The sequence below is a fragment of the Haliotis rufescens genome, unplaced genomic scaffold, assembly GCF_023055435.1.
Source record: "Haliotis rufescens isolate VD_foot unplaced genomic scaffold, xgHalRufe1.0.p SCAF_36, whole genome shotgun sequence".
Taxonomy (NCBI): domain Eukaryota; kingdom Metazoa; phylum Mollusca; class Gastropoda; order Lepetellida; family Haliotidae; genus Haliotis; species Haliotis rufescens.
The window spans coordinates 2,466,924-2,480,636 of NW_025964068.1; the positions used below are offsets into that span (position 1 = coordinate 2,466,924).

Below are 13,713 nucleotides of genomic sequence, written 5' to 3' on the forward strand. Positions count from 1 at the left end.
AACATGATTTTCTGCTTATTGAGTGTATATATTTTGTCTTTTTTACTTCACTTTGATAGTTCAGATGGTTTCTTTGTAAATCTTTTTTCATTACATTACCTGTGAATATTAGGTTTTATAGGTCTACATTTAAACCAGGATAATGTCTCATAGTTTGAAATCAAAAGTGGATTCCAAAATGACAGAATCCACAGATGATGACTTAGATGTCACAATAGCAGTAAAGCAGTAAAGACAGTTGCTAAATCAGCGTTGACAAAAAATAAGAATAAATTGTTGGAGTTGCTTGAACAAGAACTTCCAACACGTAAAACAATCAGGGAAACAACTGATAAAGTCTGTTCTCTTCACAGTCAAGCTGTTTGTATAATTGTAAAGCTCTTGAAGGCTTACAAAAAAGCTGGTGAAGTTGATAAGGCGAAGAAAACAAGCATTGAAATAGATGAAATTGAGGAAGTCATAGATTCAGCTATTGACAAAGCACTAGTGTATCTTAGCAACACGTTGGATTCTAGTTAGTCTATGTCTATGCTATCGGGAAAACCTGCTATATTTCATTCAGAAAAAAGTCAAACTTCTCATGGAGCAAAAGGTAGTAAACAGGCGTCTGATAAGGGAGCTAGTGTTGATGGTGCTCAGAGCTGCAGTTCTGATGGTAAGTACACAAAACAAAAATCAAAGAATGATGAACAGGTTCCACATCCCAAACCAGAAATTGACGGAACTCTTGATTGTGACTAGCACAGGTAAGTTGAATCAAAACAGTATTGGCCAGGATCTATGGAAGCAATTGAAACGAGTTTCAATACCAACATTCTCTGGAAATATAAAAACCTATGAAGGGTGGAAAGCCGCATTTATGGCTTGTGTTGACACTGCTCCTGCAACAAATGAATATAAATTGTTGCAACTCAAGCAGTACCTATCAGGTGAACCTGCACAGCTTGTGGCCAACTTAGGTCATAGTGCGGTGGCATTTGATATTGCTCTTGAGCGTTTTGAGAGGAAATAAGGAGGCAAAATACGACAAATATCATTAAATTTAGAGGAAATTTCTAACATCAAGCCATTACGCCCAGGGAATGCCAGAGATCTTGATAAGTTTGCTGACATGCTAGATGTGGCAGTTGTTAGTCTCACAGAGACTGACAAGATAGAGGAGCTAGGTGATGGTTGTTTGTATTCGTTGCTGCTGAAAAAGTTAACTGAAAGCATGATAGTTCAGTATAGTAGATGGGTCTTTGAGCAACAAAGACAGGAATCTGTTGAGATTCTTAGTGAATGGATTATTCAAGAAACAGAATTCAATACTGTAGCCTCTGAAGTTAAACATGGCTTATAAGAGAAGACATCAGAATCTAGCCAACATCAAAGATTAGATACGTACTTTGGTGCACAAGGTGTAAGCAAGACACAACATTTTAATGTCTGTAAAAAATCCCAATCACAAGATTTGGCAATGCAGAATATTTAAAAATCTTGATGTTCCACAACGATGGGATAAGGCAAAGAAACTGAGTCTTTGCTTCCGATCATGGACATGCATGTACCATATCAGATAAATGTGGTATAGACAGTTGTCAAGCTACTCATAATCACCTGTTACATGACAATTACAAAGGAAGTAATCACAATAGACACTGTACTGACTCCTTAGTAACTGATAAAAAAGGTATTATCTCTGGGAGTGGCACAGAGAACCGAACACAGACAACCACAATGTCTGCTAAGAAAACGCAATCTCATCTCTCTGCACTTAGAACCATTCCAGTTGTACTGAAGAATGGTAAAAACAGATTAGTGGTCAATGCCTTGTTAGACGATGCAAGCACTCAAACATACATCAATGAAGATGTTGCATCAGAGCTTGGTCTGCAGGGTCAAACTAAATCTGTATCTGTTAACGTCCTTAACAGTAAAACAGAAACCTTTGACAGTATGTCCGTTGAATTTGGATTGGAAAGTATTGATGGCTTAGTTGACATGTAGATAGTAGCTTTATCAACTCCTGAAGTCACTGGCAGCAGGAAAGTGTTTGACTGGCAAAAACATGCACAGAAATGGTCTCATTTGAGGGACATACAGTTTCCGAATTTAGGTTCACGGCCAACCGTTGACATACTGATAGGTATGGATTACCTGGAACTGCATTCCTCCCGTGGTGATGTCTGTGGTAGGCCTGGAGAACCAGTGGCTAGACTCACACCTTTGGGGTGGACGTGTGTAGGGAATGTAACAGGGCTCCATGTTAAACAGAAACAAGGAACAGGTACATTCTTCGTTAATAACATTGATACTGAACACAGTGGGGAAAAGGACATGGAACTTTTGGTCCAACGATTTTGGGGAAATAGAAAATGTTTCCAGTTCAATTCCAATCATGAGTGTGAATGATCAAATGGCATTTGGTTCTGTACAATCTTCTCTTCAGTACTGCAATGGTAGGTACATGGTTGGGGTTCCTTGGGAAAAGACAGCTGATGAACTTACTAGCATACTATGATATGGCTTTCAGTCGGTTGTTGAACATTGAAAAGAAGTTGTCCAAAGACAAAACCATTTCAGAGGCATATGATGATGTCATTGCACAATATATCAACTAAGGTTACATCAGGAAAGTGCCTGAAGAAAAAATTAAAGAAACAAAATGGTTCTTACCTCATTTTCCTGTCGTGAAACCAGATAGAACAACAACAAAAGTCAGAATAGTGACTTTGACGCGTCGGCAAAATGTAACGGTTTGTCCTTGAATGATACAGTTCATCATGGTCCTAAGTTACAAAATGATTTGTTTGAGATTTTGCTTCACTTCAGAAAGCACGCAGTCGTGATTATTTGTAATATCGCTGAGATGTATCTCCAGATTGTAATCAGTGAAGGAGATCGTTCTCATTTCAGATTCCTTTGGAGAAGTATGGATCAGAACCAAACACCTGATGTTTACGAATTTAGTTGTGTTTGGAATGAATTGTTCTCCTTTCTTGGCACAATATATTTCACAAGAACATGCCAAACATCACGAAAGAGAATTCCCTTTGGCTACAGAAACACTTCAGAAATCCACTTACATGGATGATGACATGGATTCAGTAGAAAATGATGGTCAGGCAATAGAACTCTATGAACAGCTAAATGCCTTATTGAGTTCAGCAGGTATGCATGTTAGAAAATGGGTTTCTAATTCAACACAGGTTCTAGACCACATTCCTCTTGAAGACAGATTGAAGGAGATCAATATACACATGAAGGAGTTGCCTTCAGTTAAGGCTCTTGGTCTGACATGAATGGAATGCAGAAAGTGATGACTTTCGTTTCTGTTACCATGTTCAAGACAACAGTTTTAGCATGAAAAAAAGAAACTTTTTGAGAGAAACTGCAAAACTCTTCGATCCCCTTGGCATTTTGGCACCTTTCATCATAAGGGCCAAAGTTATCCTCCAAGAAATATGGACAACAGGTGCTGGGTGGGATGAAGTTATCAACCCCCAATTAGAAAGTATGGCAGTGGTATCATGAAATAGAACTTCTTAGATCGATTCGGGTACCAAGATGCATTCAAGTGGCTTCTGCTATAGAAAATACAAAGCTGCACGTTTTCGCAGATGCTTCACAAGAAGCATATGGGGCTGTTGTATATGCAGTCACTATGGACAAAGGTGAGGTGGTCTCAAGTAATCATGTAAAGAGTCATGTGGCACCTCTTAAAGCAGACAGTATTCCAAGAATTGAGTTGCTTGCAGCTGTCATTGGAGTAAAACTTCTCAATATTGTTGTAAAGGCCTTGGCAATAACACCTCAGTCTGCGACACTTTGGTCTGATAGCTTAAATGTGTTGTGGTGGGTGAATAGTCTGAGTAGAAGTTTCAAGTCATTTGTGGTAAATCGTGTTGGATACATCCATGAGAATACAAATCCTAGTCAGTGGAGGTATGTCCCCTCACAACTGAACACTGCAGATATTGTCAGCAGAGGTGCTCAAGTTCAAACATTGGAGAACAGGAAATGGTTAAACAGTCCTGAATTCCTGACTTCAACAGAAAATGATTGGCCAAAACAAGTCGTTGACTTCAGTAACTGTGATAAACTTGAACGACGAATTCATCAGATGGCAGTTACAATGTTGTGTGAAACAGATGAAGAAACACCATGGCATTTAGAACCTTCTAGGTTTTCAAACTGGAAACGACTTTGCAGAGTTCTTGCATGGATTTTCAGATTCTTCAACAACTCTCGTATACCAACCTGTATCCGTAAAAAAGGTGATCTGGATCTTGAAGAAATTGAAGATGCTGAAATGAAACTGTTGACCAAAACACAAGGTAGAGAAAACGTCGACAAAAGCGATACCTTTGTCTCTTTACGTGTCTCTCTACACGAGCTGTACACTTAGAAATGGCGTATGGACTTGACACAGAATCCTATTTGAACGCCTTTTTTAGAATGGCACATAGACATGGAATGCCAAAGGAAATAATTTCAGACAATGGCACAAATTTTGTTGGAGCTGCAAAGGAGTTGAAGGTTCTTGTGTCAGAACTGGACTCAGACGCTGTAAAAACCTCACTTACAAACAAAGGAATTATTTGGTGGTGTCTTTGAGTCCATGATCTTTGCAATATTGAGCGCTGGAGATGTTACTGATGAGGAGTTAATGACTGCCTTGACAGGTGCAGAAGCTCTTGTTAACTCTCGACCATTGACTTACCAGAGTGCCCATCCACAAGATGAGACACCTTTGACACCAAACCATTTCCTTCATGGACAGATGGGAGGAGAATTCGCTCCAGAAATTGATTCATCGTTCACTCCAAGGAGGAGATGGAGACGAGTCCAAGAGCTTGTGAGACATGTATGGAGACGTTGGATGAGAGAATGGTTGCCAACTCTCAATGTCAGGAAAAAATGGTTCACTCCAACCAAAGACTTTAGAGTTGATGACGTTGTGAATTGTGGTGTCTCCGAATACACCTTGTGGTTGTTGGCAGGATAGTGAAGATATTTCCTGGACAGGATGGTCACGTTAGAGTTGTGGAGGTTCAAGTTGGACAATCAAAACTTACGAGACCTGTGACAAAGATTTGTCCTTTAGAATGGAACAGTGATACAGAGAATTAATGTTCCAGTACAGTGAGGCTGCAAAAGTAGAAGATTTAGCATATCAGATCAGTATTTCTTGTACATAGTGAAAATAGTGGAATTTTGATCGGGATTGTTAGTTTGTTGGTTTGTTAGTTCGTCTTCGTGTTAAAATGTATTGGTATTAGTTGATAGACATGGGTCTATCATCAAGAGGGGGTATGTTGTGGAGAAAAAATAATAAAAATAAAACAAACATTGTTTCGGTTCATGTAACATGAACATTTAGAATAAACGCCACATGCTTCACGGAAATCAGATCGTGGCATTCGTTTCGTATGCAGAAAATGAATGCTGACACGTGATGCATTGCAATCGTCAATGCAGGCTTTTCGTTGGAGCAAGACACACTTTACGGTCGTTGACCAATATTCGTGGTCTTGAAAGGAACTAGTTGTCGTTGGACCAATATTCGTGGTCTTGGTATAAACTAGATGGGACAATATTCGTGGCCCTTAGAAACGTAAAGTGTGTACTTGCTCCTATAGTCAGTTATTCATTCCTGCATTCGTGGTCATGGACCTTGCATAGTTTCTTTATTTAATCATTAAGAAGAGAGTCACGTTTAGTTCCCCACATGTCACATAAAGAGAATCACGTTTAGTTCCCCATTAAGTCATAGGAAGAGAATCATGTTTAGTTCCCCATTAATCGTATAATTTCCAGTGGAGTAGAAAAGACGAAAAGTAGACACATGAACGTCGCCTTCCACTGTGCAACAAACATTGGTAGCAGAGCGTGGTTACAAAATTCTGTCACAAAATCCACCTGACAAATTATTAAATACCATGTCATTCATGAGCACTCGCGAGTTCTACGTCTGTTGTCTGACGACTGGAGCTGTTTTCAGTTCGCACCCTATTGGATCATTCCTCGCCACTCGGTATCTTGTAGATTACGGAATGGGATGAGTGTGCTAAATGGCATCGGGATCATTCGTAAGTGTCCGTAGACTAAAGTCACGTCGTAGGCATGACTAGGTAAATTTGCACTTTGTTTCACAGTGTGGACGTGGTCGGTTAGCTGTTGGGCTAACAATCCGAAGGTCGCGATTTCGCATCCGACGGATTCTCACAAAAACTGGTTGCTTGTCTTTGAGACATGTGACCTACGGCAGAGACCGTCCTCACGAGAAGTTGTGGTACTGTATTCTAAAGGTGCTCCCAATCATTGTATTAAAGTTACAGCTTCAAAATGGTCAAATGGTTTCTGAGGAGATTATGTTTACAGTGTTAGGAGATTATGTTAACAGTGTGAGGAGATGATGTTTACAGTGTGAGGAGATTATGTTTTCAGCGTGAGGAGATTATGTTTATGCTCTGAGAAATACATTTGAATGAATTTCGGAAGATGGTCAAAGTACAAACGTCAAATAAAGATCAAAATTTAAAATATCACAAACATGGAAGATATGTGTTTAACCCTACTAGTAACTATCCACAGACCAAATTTCATGACATTTTGAACAAGAAATGTCTGACTTATGGCCATAAATGGGTTTTTCAACAAGGCTGCTGTGGTGGCCATATTGAAATTGGATTTGAACACCTTAAAACAAATTGGGGTGTCACCAGTGGTGTGAAGTGTCAGATTCATTGATGCAATAGTTTCTGAAGAGAACATGTTTAAGACTGACAGTGGACAAACAGGCTACAACATAAGCTAGCTAACCAGGTAACAACTTTCATTCAACACATGAATATTACAGGAACACAAAAAGTGATGTTTGAGAACTTTTAAATAAAACCTGACAACAAGATGTGCAGAATGAAGTGTAACATAGACTGGTTGTTTTAAAAGGGTAAGATGGCAGCAGCAAGTAAGATTTACAGCTACTGGATGGGCAATGGCATGTAAAGGTCAAATAGGAAATGAAGGACACTGTTCTCTGGAAATAAACTTAATCTTTTTCGCATTCATCTTGAACATGTCTACACTAACATGAACTCTGTTCCCAGTGCCAAGAACTGTCGGAAATATACACTGACAGACATTGACCAAGGTGTCATGCTGTTAGCCCTAGCCAGAACATGTACAAGTGTATGACACACATTGACCAAGGTGTCATGCTGTTAGCCCTAGCCAGAACATGTACAAGTGTATGACACACATTGACCAAGGTGTCATGCTGTTAGCCCTAGCCAGAACATGTACAAGTGTATGACACACATTGACCAAGGTGTCATGTGGTTAGCCCTAGCCAGAACATGTACAAGTGTATGACACACATTGACCAAGGTGTCATACCATTAGCCCTAGCCAGAACATGTACAAGTGTATGACACATTGACCAAAGTGTCATGCTGTTAGCCCTAGCCAGAACATGTACAAGTGTATGACACACATTGACCAAGGTGTCATGCTGTTAGCCCTAGCCAGAACATGTACAAGTGTATGACACACATTGACCAAGGTGTCATGCTGTTAGCCCTAGCCAGAACATGTACAAGTGTATGACACACATTGACCAAGGTGTCATGCTGTTAGCCCTAGCGAGAACATGTACAAGTGTATGACACACATTGACCAAGGTGTCATGCTGTTAGCCCTAGCCAGAACATGTACAAGTGTATGACACACATTGACCAAGGTGTCATGCTGTTAGCCCTAGCCAGAACATGTACAAGTGTATGACACTCATTGACCAAGGTGTCATGCTGTTAGCCCTAGCCAGAACATGTACAAGTGTATGACACACATTGACCAAGGTGTCATGCCATTAGCCCTAGCCAGAACATGACATATGGCCAATGTGCCATGGTAATAGTTTGTTTGTGTTTTGTATAAATGAACACATGTGGCTTTGCATATGAATATTTACAGTTACATAACACTGGTAGGCTGATATTTTCTTTCAATGTGATGAGCCTTAACAACGTAAAGATGGTCTCAAACAAGTTAATACATAATTTGAAATGAATATAATGTTTTTATTATTAAGGACTCACCCTCATGTCTTTTAATATAAAAAAACCACATCAACATTTGTGAAAACCTGGTGAAACCATGGACTTGGACTTAAGTATATACTCCAAAGTCCAGCCACTGTTAACACAAGCTGTGACCCCAGCCAACTAATGGTCACAACTGCAAGGTCTATGGAAGAATTGTACTGGATAAACAGAAGATTCACTCATGACTACTTTGTATCAAGATTCTAGATGACAAGACATAGGGGCCTGTGTGTCGGGCTAGTCATACAGGCCATTACAAACATTACACAGAAATCTGATCTGATATATGAACCATATAATGATATCTATACACAGTTTGCATGAATCAGGCAGTACTTACCTCACTGTTGTCATTCTCATCTATGAACTTTATTGCACTTAGGTCTTCCTTCACATTACGCAACAATATCCATGATTTACTCTGCTCCACATGTTGGTTGACACCAGCAACAATAGTATCCATAGTCATATCTCTATCATTGTCAGTACTCTCAGCAATTGTCTGTATGCTAGTCTTGCTGGTAACTTGGTCAAGGTCATCATCACTGATTTCTAGATCAGACAGTTTAGTATCAGATGCTGTACTAACATGGTCAATATCATCTAGCATATCCATGAAGGCTTTTTCAATATCAGACCGATTCTCAAAACTTTTCAAAGGATTGCATTCTACCTGACCAGTTTTCTTAAACCAGCTTCGAGTTTGGGGAAGAACATCACTATGGGACCGACTCAGACCTTTTGATTTAGGCTTCAGGTCAACCTTAAACACATACTTGTCTGTACATTTGTCTGATTTCACCACAAAACACTCAGTGTTGTTTGAGTCACCGGTCCGTTTGGCACATTGATCTGTAGAGTCACTGAACTTGTGATCTCTGCTCGAATCCTTCTGATTGGAAGTGGCTGATGCTGTAGTTGGCAAGAGCGTAGTGCTGCTGTTGCTGCTGACTGTTGGAGTCTCTGGTGTGTGGTCTTTAGGCACTAGAGAACTACTTTCAGTTACTATGGTCTTCACAGACACAGATGTAACAGGGGAAACAGCAGACAGGTTCAACTCAACATTACCTTTGTGTTTACTGGGTACAGCATTAGGGCTCTCTTTACCCTGGGAGAGCCTATCAAACACAGTTCTTTTCTCACTGTCGGTCGTTTTCTTCACTGCAAAGCCTCCAGCCTTGAACTTGAGTTTGTCAACATCTGGCAGGACTCTTTTCTTAGAATCTATTCCCTTGCTGACACGAACTTTGTCCTTTGCATCTGAACCTCTTGTTGCCCCAGAGTTAAGTTTCACAGTCAAATTTGATTTCAATGTAGATTCCCTTCTACTGTCAATGATTAGATTATAGTTATCAGTTTTCAATGGTTGACTTTTGCCTTTCTTTGAAACAAAAGGTTCTGACTGTCCAGAGCTTGAAGGTGTCAACAATTTGCCTTTGCCCGTTAAAACAACCTTCCTGGTGTTTGCTGGCACATCTGCTGTTTTACTAAGGTTACCTTTCCTGTCCTTAACATGTGGTGGGGAGGGTCCAGGTTTGGAGCTAGCTGTATTTCTCTTGTCAGTATTCCCTCCACTGTCTTTGCTTTTCTGTGACCCTCGGGTTATTGATTGACTTTGTCCACCTTGACCTTTCTCTCGACTACTAAGCCTAGCTTTAATCTTGGAGAGAAAGTCTTCTTCCTCCACCCCAGCTCCAGCTCCTGCCTCTGCCTTCTTGGGCACACTTGTAGAAGAGGATGTCCCTGCCTTGTCAGCCCTGTCTGTGCAAGGTCCCACTTTGTTTCCTGCCCTACCGCCCTCACTAGTTGTCACCGTTTGTTTCAGCTGTTCAGTAGAGAATTGGATCTCAACTGTTGGGTAGTTTAATCTGACTATGGAGTCAGAATCAGTCTGTCTCAGGTCAAAGTGTTTCAGTGTGCTGTCCTCTCTCTTATCCAGGCCAGTATTGACCTTGGTGCTGGTTCCATCCTCTGAGAGTCTTCTGGAGTCTGTCTGGCTCACAAACTGAGGTCTGTGCAGTGTGATGTCCTCTGACTGGCGCCGCAGGCTGCTCTCGGCCTTCGACAACCTATTTCCAGCAGACAACTTGACTTTCTCTGTTATAAAGAAATAAATAGGATCACCTGGCTATTAGTACGGACTGGTATAAAGGTAATTGATTATAATAGATTTAGACTATTGTACATACAAAAGTAACTATCAATATCTTATTGCTTCAACTCAGTTTCTTTACCTTTGCTTAATTTACTGAATAACAACATCCACATTTCAAAAACTGCAAATAAGAATAATGCAAATAAGTAGCATGTAAGTTCCCTGTCGGTGAAGTTTTGTTTGTTTCATTGTTGTTTAACGCAATATTCCAGCTACATGACGGCAGTCTGTAAGAAATCGTGTCTGGACCAGACAATCCAGTGATTGAAAACATGAGCATCGATCTACGCAATTGGAATACGATGACATGCATCAATAAAGTCAGCGAGCCTGACCACCCGATCCCGTTAGTCGCCTCTTACGACAAGCAGAGTCACCTTTTATGGCAAGCATGGGCTGCTGAAGACCTATTCCAACCCGGATCTTCACGGTCTTCAGTGAAGTCCTAACTACATATCGAGGAAGATATGATCTGGTCATGGCTAAGCTGGGATAAGTGTGGTGTCGTTCTCTTTCACCTCGTCTGAGTGTTCAGAGTTGATCATGTATATGATCATCTCAAAGAGACAAATGTTTACAAAGAAGATTAGATTGGTAAAACTAAAAAACCTGAATTGAAGCTAATTTAGCAGATCAAACATGATCGCATTGTCTTAATAGTCTAATTTGTTGTATTTTGAATATATGCATGAACACCTAATGCAAATGATTGGTTTCAACCGTATGAATTTACATCGCAGCTGATTTACACCTGCATCTGATTCTCCACCAGGGAGGTCTGATGACTCACCCGGTCTTACCAGGGGTTTTAATGCCATCTACAGTATTGTGTACAGCTACAAGTGCATAGTGCCACCTGTGTTAGCAATAGTTAAACCCATGTTCTAAACATTAATAAAGACATCTACAAGCAAGATTACATGTGTCAATCCAAGGTTATTCTACTGGGAAACTAATATCTTATCCCTGACACCAGCAGGCCACTCTGTGTTAACAGAGGCTCCATGTCTTAATGCTAGTGCCCAGTCAAGCACTAAACCTTTTTCTATTTAAATATGAAATTGTCTTTAGGTATAAAATGCGATAGACACAAATGAACAATTAGATTTCTGTCAACAAAACTAAAATAGTTGATCTGCTTGTGTGGCTGTCTACTAGTGAGGGCAATCCCGATTGTCTTTCTGGGATTATAGAGCTACACGGATGAATGGATAGATTCCCAATCCTCATGCATGGGTGAGCACACAGTATGCTACATACAGTGTACAGGCTGAATGGGGGTGGTGGGATGTAGCTGGATGAGAGTTGGTGTGGGGCCATTTGATGTGAAAGCTGAATGAGGGTGGGAGTAGGGGGTGTTTGAGGATAGTGATGGGGGCTGGGGGTGATGGGGGGTGGGGTGTGCTGTATTGGATAAGCAGAGGCCAAGCACGATCCCCAAGTGTGGAGATGTCACACTATGCACTGCATGTACATACTGGTCAAATCTGCTTGTCTTGTACATTTCTATCACAGTCTGTGAGAACATTGGATTCTTAATACTTCACTCCCATAAAACATTAGCCAGATATATATGAGCTATACATGGCTTTGTTTGTACTGACATGAGATTACAGGTATGTCGAGCAGCACACACAGCAAGGCAGGACATTGGGATTCCCAAGGAGGCAGGCACATTTGTGTTGCTCTTTGATACATCGTCATAATGGGATATCAAAGTCTCATGTTTTCAGCGGGTCTGTTTGTAGCCAGATAGCCTTCTGGCCTTGTCACTGTGGGGGGTTTACCCACATTAGTCACATACCTCCACAGTACAGCCCAGCAGACCATTGCCCTCCCAATTCTCCATGAGTGTAAGGGTGGAGTATTAGTAGGAGAGAAAGGGAGGGTGGTGTACTGGCCCATGTGTGGGAGGGAGGGAGGGTGGTGTACTGGCCCATGTGTGGGAGGGAGGGAGGGAGGATGGTGTACTGGCCCATGTGTGGGAGGGAGGGAGGGAGGGTGGTGTACTGGCCCATGTGTGGGAGGGAGGGAGGGAGGGTGGTGTACTGGCCCATGTGTGGGAGGGAGGGAGGGAGGGTGGTGTACTGGCCCATGTGTGGGAGGGAGGGAGGGAGGCAGGTGTACTGGCCCATGTGTGGGAGGGAGGGAGGGAGGGTGGTGTACTGGCCCATGTGTGGGAGGGAGGGAGGGAGGGTGGTGTACTGGCCCATGTGTGGGAGGGAGGGAGTGTGGTGTACTGGCCCATGTTTGGGAGGTAGGAAGGGTGGTGTACTGGCCCATGTGTGGGAGGGAGGGAGAGTGTTGTACTGGCCCATGTGTGGGAGGGAGGGAGGGTGATGTACTCTGGCCCATGTGTGGGAGGGAGGGAGGGAGGGTGAAGTACTGGCCCATGTGTGGGAGGGAGGGAGGGAGGGTGGTGTACTGGCCCATGTGTGGGAGGGAGGGAGTGTGGTGTACTGGCCCATTTTTGGGAGGTAGGAAGGGTGGTGTACTGGCCCATGTGTGGGAGGGAGGGAGAGTGTTGTACTGGCCCATGTGTGGGAGGGAGGGAGGGTGTTGTACTGGCCCATGTGTGGGAGGTAGGGAGGGTGGTGTACTGGCCCATGTGTGGGAGGGAGGGAGGGTGATGTACTCTGGCCCATGTGTGAGAGGGAGGGAGGGTGGTGTACTGGCCCATGTGTGGGAGGGAGGGAGGGAGGGTGGTGTACTGGCCCATGTGTGGGAGGGAGGGAGGGAGGGTGGTGTACTGGCCCATGTGTGGAAGGGAGGGAGGCAGGTGTACTGGCCCATGTGTGGAAGGGAGGGAGGGTGTTGTACTGGCCCATGTGTGAGAGGGAGGGAGGGTGTTGTACTGGCCCATGTGTGGGAGGTAGGGAGGGTGGTGTACTGGCCCATGTGTGGGAGGGAGGGAGGGTGATGTACTCTGGCCCATGTGTGAGAGGAAGGGAGGGTGGTGTACTGGCCCATGTGTGGGAGGGAGGGAGGGAGGGTGGTGTACTGGCCCATGTGTGGGAGGGAGGGAGGGAGGGTGGTGTACTGGCCCATGTGTGGAAGGGAGGGAGGGTGATGTACTCTGGCCCATGTGTGGGAGGGAGGGAGGGAGGGTGGTGTACTGGCCCATGTGTGGGAGGGAGGGAGTGTGGTGTACTGGCCCATGTTTGGGAGGTAGGAAGGGTGGTGTACTGGCCCATGTGTGGGAGGGAGGGAGAGTGTTGTACTGGCCCATGTGTGGGAGGGAGGGAGGGTGTTGTACTGGCCCATGTGTGGGAGGTAGGGAGGGTGGTGTACTGGCCCATGTGTGGGAGGGAGGGAGGGTGATGTACTCTGGCCCATGTGTGAGAGGGAGGGAGGGTGGTGTACTCGCCCATGTGTGGGAGGGAGGGAGGGTGGTGTACTGGCCCATGTGTGGGAGGGAGGGAGGGAGGGTGGTGTACTGGCCCATGTGTGGAAGGGAGGGAGGCAGGT

At 43.3% G+C, this 13,713-nt stretch overlaps 1 protein-coding gene and 1 long non-coding RNA gene across 9 annotated transcripts in view; one reads left to right on the plus strand and one right to left on the minus strand.

Moving 5' to 3' along the window:
* LOC124147724 overlaps window positions 1–13,713 on the minus strand; it is a 227,360-nt gene that overhangs the window by 108,597 nt on the left and 105,050 nt on the right. For all 8 annotated transcript variants that reach the window (XR_006862808.2, XR_007217981.1, XM_046518470.2 and 5 more), the window contains one exon: window positions 8,431–10,187. Coding sequence is in view for 6 of the 8 variants with exons in the window: in XM_046518470.2 (XP_046374426.2) it covers window positions 8,431–10,187 (1,757 nt within the window). In the remaining 2 variants the exon portion in view is untranslated. The remainder of the gene's footprint in view (window positions 1–8,430; window positions 10,188–13,713) is intronic.
* Window positions 1–13,713, plus strand: part of LOC124147726 — an 83,707-nt gene that overhangs the window by 21,842 nt on the left and 48,152 nt on the right. The window lies entirely within an intron of this gene.